This window comes from Callospermophilus lateralis, chromosome 16, assembly GCF_048772815.1.
Source record: "Callospermophilus lateralis isolate mCalLat2 chromosome 16, mCalLat2.hap1, whole genome shotgun sequence".
Classification (NCBI taxonomy): domain Eukaryota; kingdom Metazoa; phylum Chordata; class Mammalia; order Rodentia; family Sciuridae; genus Callospermophilus; species Callospermophilus lateralis.
In genome coordinates, this window is record NC_135320.1 from 10,884,471 (window position 1) to 10,904,784 (window position 20,314).

Consider the following 20,314-nt stretch of genomic DNA (forward strand, 5'->3'; position numbering starts at 1 on the left):
CCACGGAATTGTATGCTTTAAATCAGTAAATAGTATGTGTTGTATAAAATGGTCATCTTTACTCCTACTCTTATGAACTATTGCCTCATATTAATATAGCTGCTCCCACATTCATAATGAAACATCTTTCTGGAGGTATACCTTATACAACATAAAATTCACCCTTGTTAAGTATATAGTTAGGTGAGAGCTTCATCTGTCTTCCATAGGCTGATGATTTCCAAATCCTCGTTGTCAGCCTTGTACATCTGAACCTGTGTGCATTGTAGACTTTTTAACTTAGCATGTCTCAAGTCATAGTAGTTTGTCTCTCTTTGTCCAAATAACATTTTTCTTCTTTATTCTCAATCTAGTTAATGGTACCCCTTTTTTCTAGTCAGTACAGTGAAAAACCTACTATTTTAACTTCTTTTCCCTTTCGTATTTACTAACTTGCCTTAAACTGGTTCTGCCTTTCTGAGGTCTCTGATATTCAGTCCTCCTTCTTCATATCTATTTTAGATACAAATTAATAGGTGATTGTCTTTTTAGTTTTTATTTTTTGGAACCCAGGGGCAATTAAACACCCAGCTCTTTTTTATATTTTAATTTGAAACATGGTCTCACTCATTTGCTTAGGGACTCTCTTAAATTGCTGAGGCTGGTTTTGAACCAACAATCCTCCTGCCTCAGCTTCCCGAACCACTGGGATTACAGGCATGTGCTTGTGCCTGGTGACTATTTTCATTTTTTGCCTGCATGCCTGCTTCTAGTCTTGTATCATCTCCCTTCTCTCCTCCACTCCCAAGTCAATTTTGAGGAGGTCCTCTTTTCAAAATTTAAGTACAATTATGACACTTTCAAGTTGAAGTCCTTCAGTGACTTGCTTTTGTCCTTAGAATGCACTGTAAGCTCTCTTCATAATTGAGCTTTTGCTTTCTCTGGTTTCCTTGTTAAGCTTAGTATATCCTACTTTACTGTACCCTCTTCCACCCTACATACTATACTTTAGTGGTTGTATTAAATTAATTTGCTATCTGGTATGTTATATAACTTCTTCATTGCCTTTGTACAATCTGCTTTCTATCCCTAGAATGTCCTAATTTTTGTGATCTGCCTGGCAAACTCCTGTTCTCCCCTTTCTGTTTGAAGATCATGTATTCTTTTCTGCCATTTCCCTCTGTAAATGTGCTTTCCAGTCATACTGGTATGCTTAGAAAATGGCTATTCTTTTTCCATGTATATTTTACCTTTCCTATGATAGTTACTGTTGTGATTCACACATTTTGTGCCTATTTTATTTATGAGAACCCTTTGAGCAAATAAGGTGTCATGTTTTCCTGTGTATTTCCTGCACCAATTTCAGGGCCCCTCATGTTTGGAATATGATGGTTGATCATTATTGAGTTAAGCTAAAATTAATTTAATAACTTATCACCATTGATTTAAACTGAAATTACTATTAACTCAAATCCTATTAAAGTTCCAGTTAGAATAATCTATAGTTGTTCTCTATGTAAATGAAATCTTTGAGTAGCCAAACAAATGGTCAGCCAAACTTTAGAGACAGTGAGTTGCTGTTGATGTCCAGGGGCTGCATTATTAAAATGGAAGCATTTTGGTGTTATATGGGAATCATGTGATCAAAGCAGTTGGATTTAGTGTTGAAAGTTGAGGTTCAGTGGACTTCTCAGTGTTTGACATTGAGTATTTTTTAGACTTTTTTATGTGGCTGACCAATTACCTCTATTGAGAAATAGTTGTTCTTTTCTATTAAGCTATCTTAAGAATAGTAGGATTCATTCTTATGAAATGGGGAGCCCAAATGTGATACAGTTTGTGCTGTTCATTCTTACCTATAATCAGTACACTGGAAAACACACGATTTGGCTTAAAATGATAACATTCTGAAAGTTCTTTGTTGTTTATATAACTGTATTATTCTGAGCAGATAGAGTACATTCAGTTGCTGCTAAGAATCATATTAGGCAGAATTTGTGAACAGCTCCATTATAATAGTTGACATCTTGGTTACCTCCAAGTTTAAGGAGTTATTTCATGACCTTGAAGGTCATGATTAGCATTTCTTTTTGGAAAGGCTTAAATTCCTTCAGACACTTAGCCACTAAGCTCTATAGAATGCTTCTGTTTTAGTGTTTTCTGTACTAGTTGCTGACTGACCTGTAGACATTCCTTAAAACCATTTTTGGCCTATGTTGTATATAGGTAGCTGTTTACATAACTGCTTCTACTGTTTTTATTGTGCTTTCCTGGATTCTCTGAAATTTCTCTTGAATATTATGAAAATATAGGATATTTGAGAAGGTTGTTTAATATCTAGCATTATTTAAAAATTTATGGTATTAGCTGTCATTTATCTTTTAAAAGATCATATTACATTATTGATTCTTTTTGTTAGCACATAAGGGTAAGGGTAAATTATTCATGAGTTTGGGGGGGGGAGTAATAAGAAAAAATTTAGTACAGTCTATAATGGTTGAGAATAGTTATCTTAAGTCCATATGGGCTCACATATTTCTTAAAACTTTAGTCAAAAGAATAAGGCCTGGAACTCTTAGCAAGAGGCAATGAATGTGTAATGGTGTTGGTATTGCCATAAAAGAAAGTAAGTATCAGTGGAAGTTTGAAGACTTGGAATCTAGAAAGATGGGATCCAGTAGGTAGGAAGAGAAGAAATTACATTACTGAGTATCTGCTGTCTGCTAGGTAGTTTTGTTCCCTGACTTCTTGCACTCTTATTTATAACGATTCGTTGACTATTTTGGGTTTTCTCTGTAGAAGTGATATTGCTTGTGACAGAGGATATATTTTTTTAAACTTTCTTTTCCTTATATTTACATTTTTTGTTTAGTTTTATTGACTAGGACTTATACTACAACCAAATAGAAGCTGTGATGATGAGCATTCTTATTTGTTTCCCTCATTTGGGAGGGAATTGCTTCTGTAGTTTCATTATTAAAAATTATACTTGCTGTCATTTTGAGAAGACATCTTTTATATAGTTAAAAATCTCTTTTTCTTCTTTGCTGTTAGGTTTTGGTATCAGAAATGGTGTTTTTTTTTTTCTTTTTCTTTTTTCTTTTTGGCTTGTTTGTTTTTGTTTTTGGTGGTACTAGGAATTGAACTCAAGGCCATTCACATGCTAGACAAAGTACCCTACCATTGATCTACCTCTCCATTAGTCCTGGGTGTTGAATTTTACCACTGTCTTTGTCAGTTTCTATTTTTCTTATTTTACCTATTAGTAGATAAGTTATATTGATAGTATGAAGCATACTGAGAGAAATCCAGTTAGTTTTGATGAATTGTCTTTTTTCTGATTCCTAATATTGCTGATTTGCTTTGCTACAATACTGATTTTTAATTTTGATATTGTGTTCATGAACAAGCTTAGCCTGTGATTTCCCTTTACCATATGAGTTATTCAATCCTGTTTGGAGATGTTGAATTGGAGGTATCTGGCAAATATTCAATGGTGATAGCCTACGTAGTGTTAGTCATTTGGATCTGGAGTACTTAGTTACCTGATGAAGGCTGAACATATGTGTTTTGATATAATTAAGAAAGTACAGTTGGTTGATGTTAATAGGAGGAGTATGTTGGGGAAGAACAGAAGTGGCCCAGAGAATGGAATACAGTTTTGGTGTTAATAGAAGATGGTAAAGTCAGGTGGTAAGCTTATTGGAAAGGCATGTTTGAGGAAAAGAGAATTTTGAAGAAAGGATAAGCTTAGCTATCAATTTTTCACTTTGGTGTATGGAAGCATTATGTAAGGTCTAGGAAATAGAAACAAGTGTAGTACTCTTTAAAAAGGTATAGTGGTGAGAGGAAGGAAGAGGAAAACAGTGAAGGTAGAGTTAGAGGCAGTTAGGAGGGAGGTTTTTATTTATCTACTATTTTTTAATTGTTCTAATTACTTATACATATGGCAGCAGATGCATTTTGATTCATTGTACACAAATAAAGCACAACTTTTCATTTCTCTGATTGTACACAATGTAGAGTCACACCATTTCTGCAATCATACATGTACCTAGGGTAATGATGTCCATCTTATTACACCATCTTTCCTACTCCCATATCTACTTATTTTAAAAGAATGAGTGAGACTTCATGTTTCTAGGTGAAGGTTAAAAGTTCTAATTGAAAGTGACTACAAAAGGAAATAGTTTTGCCAAATAAGATCTCAGTGTAATTTGGTGTATCCCTGTGTAATTTAGCATCATTTTTGTTCTTCAGAGTGCCTCCACACATGGTTTATTTAAATATTCTAATTGGACAAGGAAATATAGTGGTAGTTCATCCCTGTCAAGTCAACACTCAAAATACTAACTAAAAAGAGCTTCAGGAAAGTAGACCATCTAGGATGGATAATGTCTCAGTTAAGATTAGGTAGGTTACTTATCGATTACAAAAATCACAAAGTAACAGTGGCTTAACCAAGATAGAGGTTAATTTCTGATCAGACACAAAAATTTTGTAGGACAGTATCAATAAGAGAGGCTAATAGTTTTTATTTAGTAGGAACATTTACCTTACAAAACAATTGAGGGCTCTAAGGCTAAGGAAGAAGTAGTATCTATTGGGAGACAGTTATTAATATCTGTGCAATCAGTAAGAGACAATCTCTTACATAAAATTCCTCTCATATAAAAAGCAGCATTTGTATGGTGTTTAAGAAGTCAAAATGCATTTGTTTATATCCAGGCTTTCTACTTTCTAGCTCTGTGACCCTGAACAAGTCACTTAATTTTTCTCTTTGTGCCTTGTTATTTTCACAATAAGAAAAAGAAAGGTTTTTAATAGAGGGTTAAATTAGTACAAGTACTGGTAAGAGTATTAAATAAGGAAATCTAAGTAATTGACTAAATCAGTTGCCTGGTATATGTAAGCCATAATTATTAGTTTTCTTGGTGTTTGCCTTTGCATAGTGTGTTTTCCCATCACCAGTGTGTGACAGTGTGCGTGGAATATTGCCAATCTTGATAAACTCACCTAATCCTCAGGGTCCAGAATTTTTACCGGGGCTTCATTCTGTAGACAATATTGTTTTCTTGTCTAAATTGTTGAACTCAGTCTCTGGATGAACTATGTGACCCAGAGCCTTCGCCCAAAGTTACATTGTTGGTGTTTCTGTCAGAGCTGTCTTCTATCCTAAGACTGTCAGGTGAGGCCAATCCCACTGTGGATAGACAGAGATACTTTATCACATTTGGCAGATTACTTCCCAGAAACCAAAGAAAATAGCCAGACTTTAATTTGGGGAAGGACAGATTCTTTACTACACAGGCAGATAAAAGCACTGATGAAAAAGAAAATAAGAGATGTTTACAGATAAATCTGTTGAAGTTTGTTATTGTTTGGATATAAGGTGTCCCCCCAAAGCTCCTATTGATACAGGAATATACAGAGATGAAATGATTAGACTATGAGAGCTATGACCTAATCATTCGATCCTAGTTTGAATGGACTGACTGGGTGGTAACTGTAGATAGGTGGGGCACAGCTGGAGGAAGTGGGTTACTGGGGAATGCCCTGGAAGGCATGTTCTTCTCTGTGGCCACTTATACCTCCCCTCCACCCCCATGTCTTGACCTCACTATGAGCTGAGCAGCTTTCCTTTGATGGGCCCTACCCCATGACATGCTGCCTCACCTTGGGCCCAGAGCAATGGAGTTGGCCATTGTGGACTGAGAGCTTTGAAATTGTGAGCCCCAAATGAATTTTCCCCCCTCACAGTTGTTCTTGTCAGGTATTTTGGTCATAGTGATGCAAAAGCTGATTAAAACAAAGTTGTCAAAGTTAAAAATCTGGAAAAGAAAGATAATCTAAGTGAAATAAAGGTTCAAAAGAAATGACCCACCAGGAATGGTGGCAAAAGCCTGTAATCCTGGCTACTCAGTTGGCCCAGGCAGGAGGAGCTCAAGTTTGAGTCTTACTTGAAAAACAGTAAGATCTTGTCTCAAAATTCAAAAAAAGGAAAAAAAGAACCGGTACCTCTGGGTTTCATTCCTAGTACCATCAAGAAGAAGAAGAGAAAAGGGGTGACCCAATTGATGAACTAGAAATTGGCTGTTGAAATGAAATTTGAGGAGCCAGTTGAATGAAGATCAGAATGAAAATAAATTTTTGCAGTATATAATAATACTAATTACAATGTACTATTTATTAAAAAAAACAGAAGGAGTTTGAATGTTCTCATCATAAAGAAATAATTAGTATTTGAGGAGATAGGTTTACTCTGATCTAATTAGTGCACAATGTATACACATGTAGAAACAATGAAACATCACATGGTTTCTAATAAATGGGTATAACTTTAATATATTAGCTAGAAATTTTTTAGTGCCACTAAGTGGTTATTTAGAAAAATACTGTTAAGGAAGAAAGGAAATAAAGTGCTTTCTTTCCTATGACAGTTGGAAGGTTTGCTGTCATCCCTTATATTTTGGAGGAGAAGTTAGAAGGAGGTTTGAAATAATTAATGACTTAATGTGTGTATAGAATATTACCATTTACTGAGTTCATTTAATTACCTTGGATCTCCTAGGTCAGTGGATCCAATGTAAGTGAAAGTAATTAATAAAAAGCACTATTTAAAAGTGATATAGTCACGGTAGTATCATCTGTTTTCTTGTCTCTATTGATGAAGGTCCTGATCTTGAAGGTTTTTTTTTTTTAGTGGTTATGCCAGGTTGCAGAGTGAGTTGGTAGGGCTGGAGCTAAAATGTTTGTCTCCTGACTTTGGGTTAAGTAAAATCCCCCAAGGCCCTTTAATTACAAAATGATTCCTTTTGGAATACAGTTCTCAGGAGTTCTAATTAAATTCCTGAAATTCTGCATTTCCTCTTAAGTACTAGGTGATTGGTCTTTGAACTCTAGTTGATGTTGGTTTTTCTGAAATGGTGCGTATGCTTACAAAACTCTTAAATAAGTAGTGCTTTTTGAGGGACAAGTGCAAATGCATTTATAGATGGTTTAGATTTTCAACAGGTCTTTGAATAAAACTCTTCACAATATTTCAGTAGTACAAGTTCTGATGGAAAAGTTAAACTGTCAGTTCAATAAAGTGAGATAATATGACTGGAGTTTTTTTCTAGAACATTAAAATTTTTTTATTTCTATAAAAGTTATATAATTTTTAACACATGTTGCTATTAAGTGTACTTCTTGTGGAGGAACAATTGATTCTAGCATTAACATTTAGTTAATAAAAATAATAAATAGGAACCTATCACATGGCAGTGTTATTAACACCTAAATGTTACCATATTATCATGTCATGAATTTTAATATGTATTTGAAGGTGCATTTGGATTGCTCACCCTGAAGTCAGATTTTCTATGTATAGCTCTTGATCATTTATAGCCTTATGGTGGTCCATAAATGTTTATCTCATAATCACTTTAGATGAGGGTCTTGAAATCTGTGTTTATTTGTATTTAATATTTTTGAGTGCCTATTATATTCCAGGTATTGGACTAGAGATTGAGGGATACATAAGTAGAGGGCACATTATATAGGATTTTTTAATAGGCCAGAATATAATTCCTAAGGATAAGGGATGCCAGGAGGTAGTGTTTTATGTGAGAGAATGATATAATCAGTATAATTTCAGAAAGTTCATTAGTTCTGTCATGTAGATTGGCAGAAAAGTGAGTGTTGGGTACTGGAATCAACTATTCCACTTTGGATTATGAATTGGAGACCTCAGGTAAGGTAGTTAGATAGACTGTTTTGGAGCCTGGGTTAAAAGTCAGATTTGCATATTACCTTTGAGTTCTTACTAACATGTGTACCTTAAAATATGTGTAACTATAACCACAACTTCTGAAATAGTAATTTTTTCTATATTTTTGAAGCTGTTAGTCTGTGAAAGAAGACTATGGTTCAGGAGTCAGTCCCTGTTCTTGTATGATGTGGTTCAGGCCTTGAAGGAGGACTTTTTCAGAAAGTCCTGCTCAGCTCATGCTCTGGGGGGAGGTCATGTGAGCCATATGGTGAGGGCAGAGCCTCTGGAGGTCATAGAGAAGCAGCTGAACCAGAGTAGACTCTAGGATGTAAGGCTCTCTGGGTGTTTGAACTTGGTTAGCTTGTTTCCAGGGACTCCTGTGTTGACCAGTTTTTAAACGACCCAGAAACAAAAGAAAGAGCCCTGAACAGATAACCTATTCTTACCTCTACTTCTTCAGAGAACCAGGGCTCATGGCTCAGTAGGGTTTGAGAGCTCAATAAGGTTTACCAGCCTTTGAGTTTGGGTATCATATGATGAGCTCAGGAGTTATAATCTATCTTTAAAGGTGGCCTTAGAAATTAAAGATGCAATGGGAATGAGTGTTATTCTTGACACAGTGATGTCTGTGCATGTATTTTAAAACATGAAACCCTATCAAATCAGAAACACTTCTGATCCCAAGAATTTAGGATAAGGAACACTCATACAGATCCATAGGTTTTAAATGGACATATTAAATTGGAATCTGTATTTTCAATGGCAACCAAGGAGGGTTTTAAGTGGTCGTGTCCACATCAGTTGAGCCATCGCACTATGAAATCTTAGTTCCAAAATTTAAAAGTTTTAGAAGCATATGCTGTACTTACAACAAATGAAATTTATTTTTTTCCCTTTGTTTTTTCCCCTTTGTCCTTGTGTTTATATTTTTGTTCCATCTCTGACACTTAATTCTGTTTTACTTTCTCTCCTCCCTTAATTTTTTCACTGCTTTCTGCTTTTTTCATGTACCCATAAGTTACTAACTGCCATTTTCTCTATTCTGACTTAACCTTGAACTTGGAACTTTGTTTCTAGGTTTCCTCTTTCCCTACTATGTAAAGTCCTTACTCTTCAGCAAAGTTCATTTTCTTACTCATATCAAGTTATATTTATCCTATTCTTTTAGGCAAATCTGAGTCTTTCTCACTGTTCATTCTTGTCTTTCAATGTCAGAATTAGAAAACAGTGATCAGTTTGATGAGGAACTTTTTTCTTGTTTAAAGATTGATTTTCTTAAGAATGCTCACTCTTACCAGTCTTCTTGTTGTTGTTTTTCTTTCCTCCTAGGGAAGAAGAAGAACGTTTGAGAAATAAAATTCAAGCAGACCATGAGAAGGCCCTGGAAGAAGCAAAAGAAAAATTAAGGAAGTCAAAAGAGGAAATACGTGCAGAAATTCAGACAGAGAAAAACAAGGTAGCTCAAGAAATCAAGACAAAAGAGAAAAAGCCTCTGCCACCAGTCCCTATTCCAAACCTTGTAGGAATCAGTGATGGAGAACCAGAAGATAGTGACATAAGAAAGAAAAGGGAAAAAATTAAAGAGGTAATAAGCTGAGGTTTGTGACATGGACTGGTTATGGACATGTGTTTACCGGGCTGGTTATAGAAGTGTGTGGATATAAATATATATATTTATACCATCTGTGTTGCCATATTTTGATATTTTTTGTTCTTGGGTCATAGTTGTATTTCAGTTTCTAGGTCGGCAGTAAAGACTAGAGCTCTGTCTCTTTCTTAGTGTTGATTGTAATAAAATTATGTACAGTCACAAATTTGATACAAGGTTGTTGTTTTCTTTCTTTTTTTTTTTTTTTTTTTTATTACCAGGGATTGAACTTAGGGGTACCACTGAGCCACATCCCCAGTCCTGGTTTGTATTTTATTTAGATCCAGGGTCTCATTGAATTGCTTAGCTAGTGTCTTGGTGTTGCTGAGGCTGGCTTTGAACTCCTGCTCCTTCTGCCTCCACCTCCCGAACTGCGGGGATTATAGGCATGTGCCTCTGTGCCTGACACAAGGTTGTTTTGATGGTTTTAGCATTCTCATTGTGTTCAGATATCTTATGAAATTTAGCATTTTATAAATAATATAGAATAGAATCCATTTATAATTTTTCTACAGCATAATCAATTTTAAGTCTTTAGTTAATAAGAATCTTTGCTTGTGCAAATCTTTTCATAAATAAGTAAGCATAATAACTATTTTTAAGGAGTTATTATGGTACCTCTAAACTATACAACACATTAAGAACATATTTCTTCCAAAGAGTCTCTATGAATTGAAGAATGGGGAAAGATTTACCTAAAAATTTTTTATATTTATTTAGTCTAGGACTTACTTACAGATAAAAGAGAGTAACTGAGGGAGGATCAGTATATTTGAGATGAACTTTGTTGGTTAGAACTTATGATAATTTTGCATGGAGTTTGCACTTGTACAGCCTCTGAAGGAAAAGATTTTGTCAGAATATGATAGTATGGACAATATTTCAGAAAGCTTATTTATCTTAAAATAAGGCATTTAATTTAAATGGCCAAATATCTATTTGCATATATTCTAGTAATGGATATAAAAGGTTTATTAGATATTTTAAAGTTGGACTTATAAATTATTATAAAACCTGGAGCTTGATGGAGTGAAAATAGAACTGTACTCTAATTTTTACCTCATCTTTAGAGGTTTTGTTTTATATACAGAGACTGCTTAAGATACTTTCTTTGACAGTGTTGGAAGAACAGTGATAGATTTTTTTTAGATGCCACTACAATTTTTTGAAATAACTTTTCATATATATAATAATTTCAGATAAATAACCATGTGTGTTCAGGGGACCCCCAAGGTGACCCTGAGGCTCAGTGAATTGCTAGAAATACAAATAGAATTCATTTTACAGAATATTAACTGATTTTAGTTTGCTGAACTTGTAGCCTGTTAACTTTGCTAAGATCATTTACTGATTCTAGTGGCTCTTTTGTACATTGCTTAGGATTTTCCTTCTACATAGACATGTCCTATAGGAATAGAAGTACGTTCCCTTTTTCCTTATTTCTCTTTCTTGTCTTTATTGCACTGGCAAGGCCTTCCAGTACATTGTTTGAAAGAAATGCTGAGAAAGAACAAACTTGATTTGTTCTTGACTACAGGTTTAATCATTTAGTGTTTTATTATTACATATGGTGTGTTAGCAGTAGGTTTTTTTGAAGATGCTTTTGTTAGGTTGAAGATGTTTCCTTGTAGTTACAGCTTACTAAATTTCTGTTGTGAATGAGTGTTGAATTTTGTCAAATAGTCTGTATTTTTGTCTATACAGAAATGATCACAATTCCCCCACCCTCTATTTTGTTAATATGGTGAATTATATTAACTATTTTTTTTTAGTTCAATTAGTCTTCTAGTCTTGGGTTAAACTCTTCTTGCTCACGGTATGGTATTTTCCTTATCTATTGCTAATTTTTTAAAAGAATTTTTTTTCTGTGTTTGTGAAATATATTGCCCCGGAGTATATTTCTTATAAAGTCTTTGTCTATTTTAGATGTATGATCATGCTGCCTGCATTAAACAAATTGGAAAATGTTTTAATGAATAGTATGCTATTAAATGAATAGATTTTTGATACACCATAGCTAGTATTATATAATTCTGCTGATATATAATTAAATACTTTGTTACCGAACTTCTTGGGTTGTAAGAAACTCAGTTCAAACTAACTCATATAAAAATGTTTATTAGCCTAATGAATTTAAACTATGGATTTAGAATTGACTCAATTTAAGTATGTAGATATAATTGTTAGTATTATGCATTTATCTCTATTTCCTTTTGCTATCTAGTTTTTCCATGTTAGGAGAGCTAGTCATTTTCAGCTCCAGGATTCTATATTATATAGACCTTGTGATCACAAAATGAAAGTCTCCCTGTTTCCCAGTGTCTATAATAGTATGTTTAAAAAGGATATGATTGTCCCTACTTAAGTCACATGAACCCAGTCACTCTGTCTAGGGATTGGCAAACTATAATATGTGTGCAAATTCTAAAAAACTGCCTGTTTTTGTTTTTTAAACAAACTGTGTCATTTTGGTTATATATTATCTAGTACTGCTTTTGTGCTACCTCAGCAGAGTAAAGTTTTTTGACTTCTGATTGAAGGGTAAGAAATTTTCTTGCCATGCTGAATTAATTAGAGATAGAAGCAAAGCCCTGTGATTGACACCTCTGATACAGTCACAATGAGGGCAGGGTAGCTGTTTCAAAAGGATTGGCAGTTCTTAAAAGTAAAGAATGCCAAACACCTTGCTCCTCAAGAAAAATTGTTGATTACACATAATTTTTTTCTGTTACATAGATTAACATAGTTATGTATAGATTGAGATTAACATAGTTATGAGTTTTTTCACACTGATACAAGTGTTAATTGAATCATATGCTTATGTAGGGAGACCTAGAAGAATGTATAAGAATATGGTAATAGAACCCTGAATTACATGAAATATAAAAATAATGGTCTGCGAATATTTTAATTTGATGAATTATAATTTTTTCTTCTCAGATGATGAAACATGCCTGGGATAATTATAGGACATATGGATGGGGTCATAACGAACTCAGACCTATTGCAAGGAAAGGACATTCCACTAACATATTTGGTAAATTTACTTTTCTCTAATTACTGTTTCCATTCTCTGTTTCCATATTTTAAAACAAGATTAATTTTTTAAAAGTACTTTGTAAAATCTGAGTGTTTCTGTGGAACTGTAAACGTATATTTTTTTGCAAACATGTCAAGATTTAGTTCTAGTTACTTTGGAATGCTTAGTATTCCAAATACTATTTGTAGTTTTTCTTCTTCAACACAATACCATTTGTGTATGTAGAGGAAGAGGGAAGAGATAGGAAATTCCGTTAGTACTATATACATTGAAAAAAATAAAAGCAATACACCCAAAGTGGTTTGGTTGGTAAATTGAGTTATGTTGTAAATTCATAATTCTTAAGGAAAAATTAACAGTTTGTGTGTTAATGGAGGTTTGAGGAAGAGTTATATTAATCTTGAGTTTTGTTTTTCCTACCTCTTTTTAGCTCAGTTCACTTGTTGACCTTTTCTGTTTGTTGGTTATCCAATTTGACTGAACAGGTTTTATTAAACTCAAGTTTAAGTCTTGAGAATTGTTGATCTACTCCTTCTTGCCTTTACTCCTTATCCCCATTTTAAATGCTCTTTGATGTGATGGATTTTTTTTTAAACAATGATAGGTGAAGGCAAGAAAATTTTAATGGGGATTAGAAGGTACTATACTTATAAGAAGGTACTATACTTCTATACTAGTCACATGCAATGAAGTTTCTTTATTAATCAAAGTTTATCTTCACAATAATTCCAATGACAGTATTTTTCCTTGTGACACTATGAAAACATTTTTCTTTTTTTTATTCCTGAGATTTTTATTTTTATTTGTTCTTTGGTTATATGTGATACTAGAGTATATTTTGAAGTATTTATACAAACATGGACTACTTCTTATTCTAATTAGAATCCCAGTCTTGTGATTGCACATGATGTGGAGATTCACTGTAGTGTAGTTATATATATACATAGGAAAGTTAAGTCAGCTTTATTCCACTGTCTTTTCTATTCCTGTTCCCCCTCCTTCCCTTCATTCTGCTTTATCTAATATACTGAATTTCTGTTCTTCCCCTCTCCCCCTTGTTGTTTGTTAACATCTACATATCAGAGAGAACATTTGACCTTGGGATTTGGGGATTGGCTTATTTCGCTTAGCATAATAGTCTCCAGATCCATCCATTTTCTGTTAAATGGTATAAAGTTTTTTTTTTTCTTATGGAAACATTTTTTTCTAATGCTGTAATTTGCCTCATAATGTGGGTGTGTGTGTGTGTGTGTGTGTGTGTGTGTGTGAGTGAGTGTGAGAGAGAGAGAGAGAGAATTACTGGGGATTGAACTCAGGAGAATTCAACCCCTGAGCTACATCCCAAATCCTTTTTTGTTTTTGTTTTTGAAACAAAGAACTTTGGTCTTGCTAAGTTGCTTAAGTCAGGGTTCAAACTTGGGATTCCCCAGCCTCAGTCTCACAGTAACTGAGATTATAGTTGTGCATCATTGTCATTGCTCGTCATCATGTAACTTGTTTTCTGTCAAAAATAAAATGTCTTAAAAATTAATTTTCCCTGGCTTTGAGAGATGATGTGGCAGAAGAGGAAAAAAAATCTCCTTTATGCAGATAATCAGTAACTACCAAGAATCTGATACTATATTTAATTTGGTAGCTGTCATTTAATGAAATAAAGTATATTTCCTTTGCAGAGGTTACGCGTTTAGAAGTTCCCATTGATTTGTAGATATCAGAAAACGAGACATTAATGTAAAAAAATACATTATACTTACTGGTTAATTAAATTAAATTCTTCCCTCAAGTATCCCTTTATAATAAGCTCAGTGGTTAGTTGAGCCTTTTTAAAGGATTGGAGTTTAAACATGAATTGAAAATAAGAAGTAAATGTTGATTTTCTACTTTTTTCAAACTATAGTTCTTAGTACATCTGTTGTATTTTCATGTATCTAATAGGTACTGGTTCTGATATTTTAAAGAAAGAGAAATATTAATTTTATCTCATGGAAAACATATATTGTGTGAAGAAAATTTACAGTGAAATGGTGGAAAAAGCAAAACCACAGTCTGCAGAATTTTCAGTAGTCAAAATTAGGTGTTTTGTCTTTCTAAAACTTTTTTAGTGCTTAATTTTTTTCCAGCCAAATAAGCTAAATGGGAACAGATCCTTGATTATGATTAGTCTTTTGTATGTAGTTGGTTTATTAAAGGATACGTTTTTAAAGTTTAAAACTTTGTTTCCTACTTTGTTCCTTCTTCTGCTTATCTCATATTCTCAGTGTTTGAGAATTTTTGTACATCTGTTTTTTTACCCTCCCCCCTTTTAATAAAAAGCCTTAAGGGAAGTGTAGAACTTCTCTGTGCCTCATTTGACATACCCAATTCAGTGTACCTGTATTGAACCAGAATCTTAAAAGTTAGCAGAAACTTGTAAAAGTCCATGTTCTATAACATAGGAACATATAAGTGGATATGGAAATTTTATTTTAGGCTACAGGGGAAAAATTGATCAAAAACAGGTTCTTTTTCCTAGCTTTGATTATTAAACAATTCTTTCATATTAGTAACTGAAATTAGTGTTCCTCTGACTTCTGTGTAATTCATCCTTGGCATCAAAAGATTCTTTATGTGGAGATAAGTGAAAATGCATATCAAAATGACTTAAATTAAAAAGCAAATGCAATCAATTCAATGAAGTCCTGAAACAGACTTGATTCCAACTAAACTTTTTTTCTTTAACTCTTTCTTTTATTTATCTCTTTGTGTTCATATCTTCACCTGGCTTATTAGCAGGATGCTTGCAGCATTTGAAATTTCATGTCTTCATAGTGCTCCATCTGTGGAAAAGAGAACACTGTAGAGAAGAAATAGTTTGGTTTTTTAGATGTTTCAGTGAAAGATTCATTGTTTCATGCTTTTTTTTAAATTGGGTCTTGTGCCCATGGTTGAACCATGTACTATACCTAAAAGGTAAAATATGTTCATTTGGTTTTGCCCAAATAGGACCTGCCCTTGAGGCACATGATTGAGGAGAGTTAGTACTGATACTAATTATTAAACCAGTGATAAGTAGAATGAATTCTTAGTTTTGTTAGGGAAGGGTCTTTTTTGCATTTAAAAAAGGAATTTTGAATTGGAAAAGAGTATTCTTTGACTTTGTAATGCTTTTTGAAAGGTACTTTTTATTTTTCATGTGCATTTATATAGATATTTAATTAAATTATTTTCATTATTTCTAACTTAACTAGGGTTTGATTTGCTAATATAGTGATGATTTTGGCTTTCTTGTTTTAGAGGGATATTGGTTTGTATTTTTCTTGAAGTATCTTTGTCTTGCTTTGGTATCAGGTTAATACTGGTCTTATAAAAGAACCAGTATGAAACTGTGAAGCACTTATAGTAATCAAAATAGTTTTTAAAAAAAGAAGAGCAGAGCTGAAGAATTTATATCACTTGATTTTAAGATTGGCTATAGAATTCTCATAATGAGGACAGTAGGATTTTAGTCTAATGTGAACAAAGAGATCAGTGAAACTGATCAACATACATTGTTAAGTGATTTTTAACAAAAATGATAATTCAGTGGGCAAAAGGATAGTCTTTCCCACAAACGGTGCTGGATCAACTTGAGGTGTACTTGGAAAAGTAATGAAATTTGACTCTTTCTTCAACATTGTAGAAAACATATGAGATTCTCATTTGTGACCTTTAAGTAAGTAACTTTTTTTTTCTTTTTAGAATATAGAAAATATTAACTATAAAATTGGAGAGGTATTGGGAACTGAATTAGAACAAATTATATTCCATGTTTTTATAGTTATGTCAAAATGAATCCTATTGTTATGTATACTTAAAAGAACAAGTAAAAACATAAAATTCATACCACAAAATAATATCTCCACTTATCCATTAAAATGTCTGAAATTTGAAAGACCCAAATATTGACAAGGATGGTGGAACAACTGGAACTGTCATATTGCTGCTGGGGGTATAAAATTGTGCACTCTGGAAAGCAGTTTGTTAGTTTCTTATAAAGTTAGACTTACCATATTGCCCAACAATTTGACTCCTCACTGTTTTCATCATACAATGAAATCAGATAGTTACTTTATTTTCTTTTTTAAAAAAATTTTAATCTTATCCTGTAAACATTTTATGAAAATAAAATATACAGACCAAAAGCACAGAAACCACAAATGTGTACAAGCTAATTTAACAAGCAGGAAGAGTCAGCAATTTACACTGTTATAGAAATAGATCACTATCAGTATCTAAAAGCCTACATCCCAGTCACCATTTCCTAAAAAATGATTATGATTATTCTGACATCTCATTCCATGTATTTTGCCACTTAGTGACATTTCCTTAATAGAATCATGTTGTGCCAATATTGATCTGCACTTTAATTATTCTGCTGAAAAATTGTATTTTTGAAATTTATCTATTTTTATGAGTAGTAACTTTTTTCATTATATTTGCATTTCAAAACATTAGCTGTTATTAGTAATGCTGCTATGAATATACTTGTACATGTTTTTTTTCCATTTTTATTATTGTTCAAAACATTACATAGCTCTTGACATATCATATTTCATACATTTGATTCAAGTGGGTTATGAACTCCCATTTTTACCCCGTATACAGATTGCAGAATCACATCGGTTACACATCCACGTTTTTACATACTGCCATACTAGTGTCTGTTGTGTTCTGTTGCCTTTCCTATCCTCTACTATCCCCCCTCTCCTCCCCTCCCCTCCCATCTTCTCTCTCTACCCCATCTACTGTACTGTACTTCATTTCTCTCCCTTGTTTTTTTTTTTTTTTTCCCTTTCCCCTCACTTCCTCTTATATGTAATTTTGTATAACAATGAGGGTCTCCTTCCATTTCCATGTAATTTCCCTTCTCTCTCCCTTTCCCTCCCACCTCTCATCCCTGTTTTAATGTTTATCTTCTTCTCATGCTCTTCCTCCCTGCTCTGTTCTTAGTTGCTCTCCTTATATCAAAGAAGACATTTGGCATTTGTTTTTTAGGGATTGGCTAGCTTCACTTAGCATAATCTGCTCTAATTATTTTCCTTAGTAAGTTATGTTTTTTCATTAATTTGTATTCAGAATTTATACATTAGATTTTAAGTCCTTTTTTCCCTATGTTTAATAAAGGTTTATGCAGAATAAGAGGTAGTCAGCCTTAAAATTAAAGTAGAAATTTATTCTATGAAACTTCTAGAATGTGGTACTTTTTAGTGGTTAGCTCTTTGAAAACTTTTCATTTTCTTCTGCTTTTTCTGTTAAGAATTTCTGTTTTTTTTCCTTTGATAAGTCAAAATAATGCAATATTTTCATAGAAACATCCCAATTCCATTTGTTTATTTTCCAAATTTGTTAAAACATGAATAAAATGAGCTTCTTATAATTATCTTTATTTTTTTCTGTATTTATTTGTTGTTGCATTTTTACTCCTTTTGTTTTGTATTTTGTTACTTGCTTTTGAAAAATTAGGTTAGAGGTAGATTTACCATGTGATTCTTTTCAAGGAACCAAATCTTTTGAATATATTATTCTGATAGTTTTCTTCATTCTAATTCATTAATTTCTGCCTTTAGCTTTTTCTAATTCTGCTTTGTTTCTTGGATTTATTGTTCTTTCTTACTTGCATGTTAAGTTCAAACATTTTCATTTGTTCCTTTATTTTTTTATTTTTTTTAAAACAAATGACAAAGACCCAGCTTACTAGCTTTTAAAAACTAAGCTAACATTACATAGTTAAACAATTGTCAAAACTTATACTAAGTTGCCAGCATTCATGTACAACGAGAAAGCCTTCTTAAATTTTTATTCAACTAGAAATGCATTACCATTAATATATTAATATCTTTAATTATAAACTACTGGAAAAAAATCCAGTATACAATCTTGTCCTAGCAGTACTCAAAAGTCAAGACTCACCTTGGATTACATTTATTAAAAAAGAAAAGTGCATATAGATACTGTAACAGTTTTAAAGACACACACACAAAATGGTCCTATCGTGTGGTCCCAACAATAAACTCAAAAAAGTCTGTGACAAATATGGGCTCAGATGAGGTGTGTATAAATAGATTAGATTAGATACAATTATACTGAAAGTTGAGTTTGCTTGAAATCTTTAAAAAAACAGTTCCTGTTAATGTTAAAATGGTGCATGTGTAGTTCAACATTTGTGTTAAATGTGGGCATTGAATTACTTATTATCCAAGTGTAGCACTATTTTTTTTACCATTTATTGTTAAGGACTGTAACTGACAGTCTTCTTCAGTCTTCTACTCTTTATTGACCATTCTCAACATTTTGTAGTGATTTTTTATGCCATTCACTATTTTAATAGAAGTTGATATAGATTTGAAGTTGCCCATCCCACTGCTGCCAAATAATGTTGCAAAGAATGAAGGGGTTGCCCGCTGAACTAGTGACCCAGATGAAGTCAATCGTGTATCAAATGAAGAAAATAATCCAGCTCTGAATAATAGAAATCCACTGAAAGCAAAGAAAAATGAGCATGCATCTCAGTTTCTGCTTCCTTGGGGACCCCCACTTTGGTTCCCAAAGAAGACTTTAAATCTGTGTTCAAAGAAGTTGAACAAAAATGAGTTTATTACACCAAAAAATTCTCTGAGGACATCATCCGGATTGTGGAATGTGAAACCAAACTAAAAGTATCAAAATGACTTACACCTCCTCCTCCACCATTTAATCCTTCTTAGCTACACTTGTCATAGCTGTCATCTTGAACAACACTTGCCTTTTTAAATTAATTCTCCTTTTTATTTTCTTCTTTTTCCTATCTCAGTTAAGTAGATAGGTATCTTATATTCTGACCAGACAAAAATTAAGGAGAATTACACTTTCAGTTTTCCCTTATTTTCCTATTAGTTATCAATGTGCCATCTTTAGTAAAATATTGTAAACTATATTATCTATTCTAAGGGAATGGTGAACAGTCTTGGGTATTCTGTTTTGGTCCTTATAGTCTTTAATTTACTTTTAATATATACATGTAAAATAAAATAGACCTAATATGAAGGGGATCTTTTAATGAATTATTTCCCCTGCCCCAATATAGGAAGTTCACAGATGGGAGCTACTATAGTAGATGCTTTGGATACCCTTTATATCATGGGACTTCATGATGAATTTCTAGATGGACAAAGATGGATTGAAGACAACCTTGATTTCAGTGTGGTGAGTATACAGTTGATAATTAATCTCCTAGGTTGACTAGGAAAAGGCATATTTTTCTTTGCTGTAGAACATAGCAGAATATTTGTATTTTTCCAAAATTCATATATTGAAACATAATCATTAATGATGAGTCCTTGGGAGGTGATTGAGACATCAGGATAAAGCCCTCCTGAATGAAATTAGTGCCCTTATAAAATAAGCCCCTGGAGAGCTGCCTTACCCCTTCTACTTTGTGAGGACACAGTTAGAAGGTACTATCTATGAATCAGAAAGTGGGCACTCACCAGACACTGAATCTCTGACATCTATATCTTGGACTTCCAGAACTGTGAATTTCTGTTGTTTATTAGCTACTCAGTTTATAGTGTTTTGTTATAGTGGTGCCAGTGGTCTGTGAGGCTAAGCATGATAGTAGCAGTTTAAAGAAATGTTAATACTAAGTCCTCTTTCTTCTTTGGGGATCATCAGCTGTTACTTATTTTTTGCATAAAATACACACCTTTTGGCAGCATCTTTTTTTTTTTTTTTACTTTTCTTGCCCTTATCATTTGAGGTATTGTGTAAGTGTGTTAGATCAATAATTGGAGTGGGGAAAACAATGAAATAGATACATCAGGATTTAAAAAGTGCTTTGTAAATAATAAGTGGGTTTTGGGTTTCTTTTTTCTTTAGAAAATATTTAATGATTTGGTAC

General features: G+C 33.2%; 1 protein-coding gene across 1 annotated transcript in view; it reads left to right on the top strand.

Moving 5' to 3' along the window:
- LOC143382352 (mannosyl-oligosaccharide 1,2-alpha-mannosidase IA-like) overlaps window positions 1-20,314 on the top strand; it is a 173,343-nt gene that overhangs the window by 17,344 nt on the left and 135,685 nt on the right. The window contains exons 3-5 of the mRNA XM_076836396.1: window positions 9,062-9,317; window positions 12,321-12,417; window positions 19,502-19,620. Coding sequence (XP_076692511.1) covers window positions 9,062-9,317; window positions 12,321-12,417; window positions 19,502-19,620 — 472 coding nt within the window. The remainder of the gene's footprint in view (window positions 1-9,061; window positions 9,318-12,320; window positions 12,418-19,501; window positions 19,621-20,314) is intronic.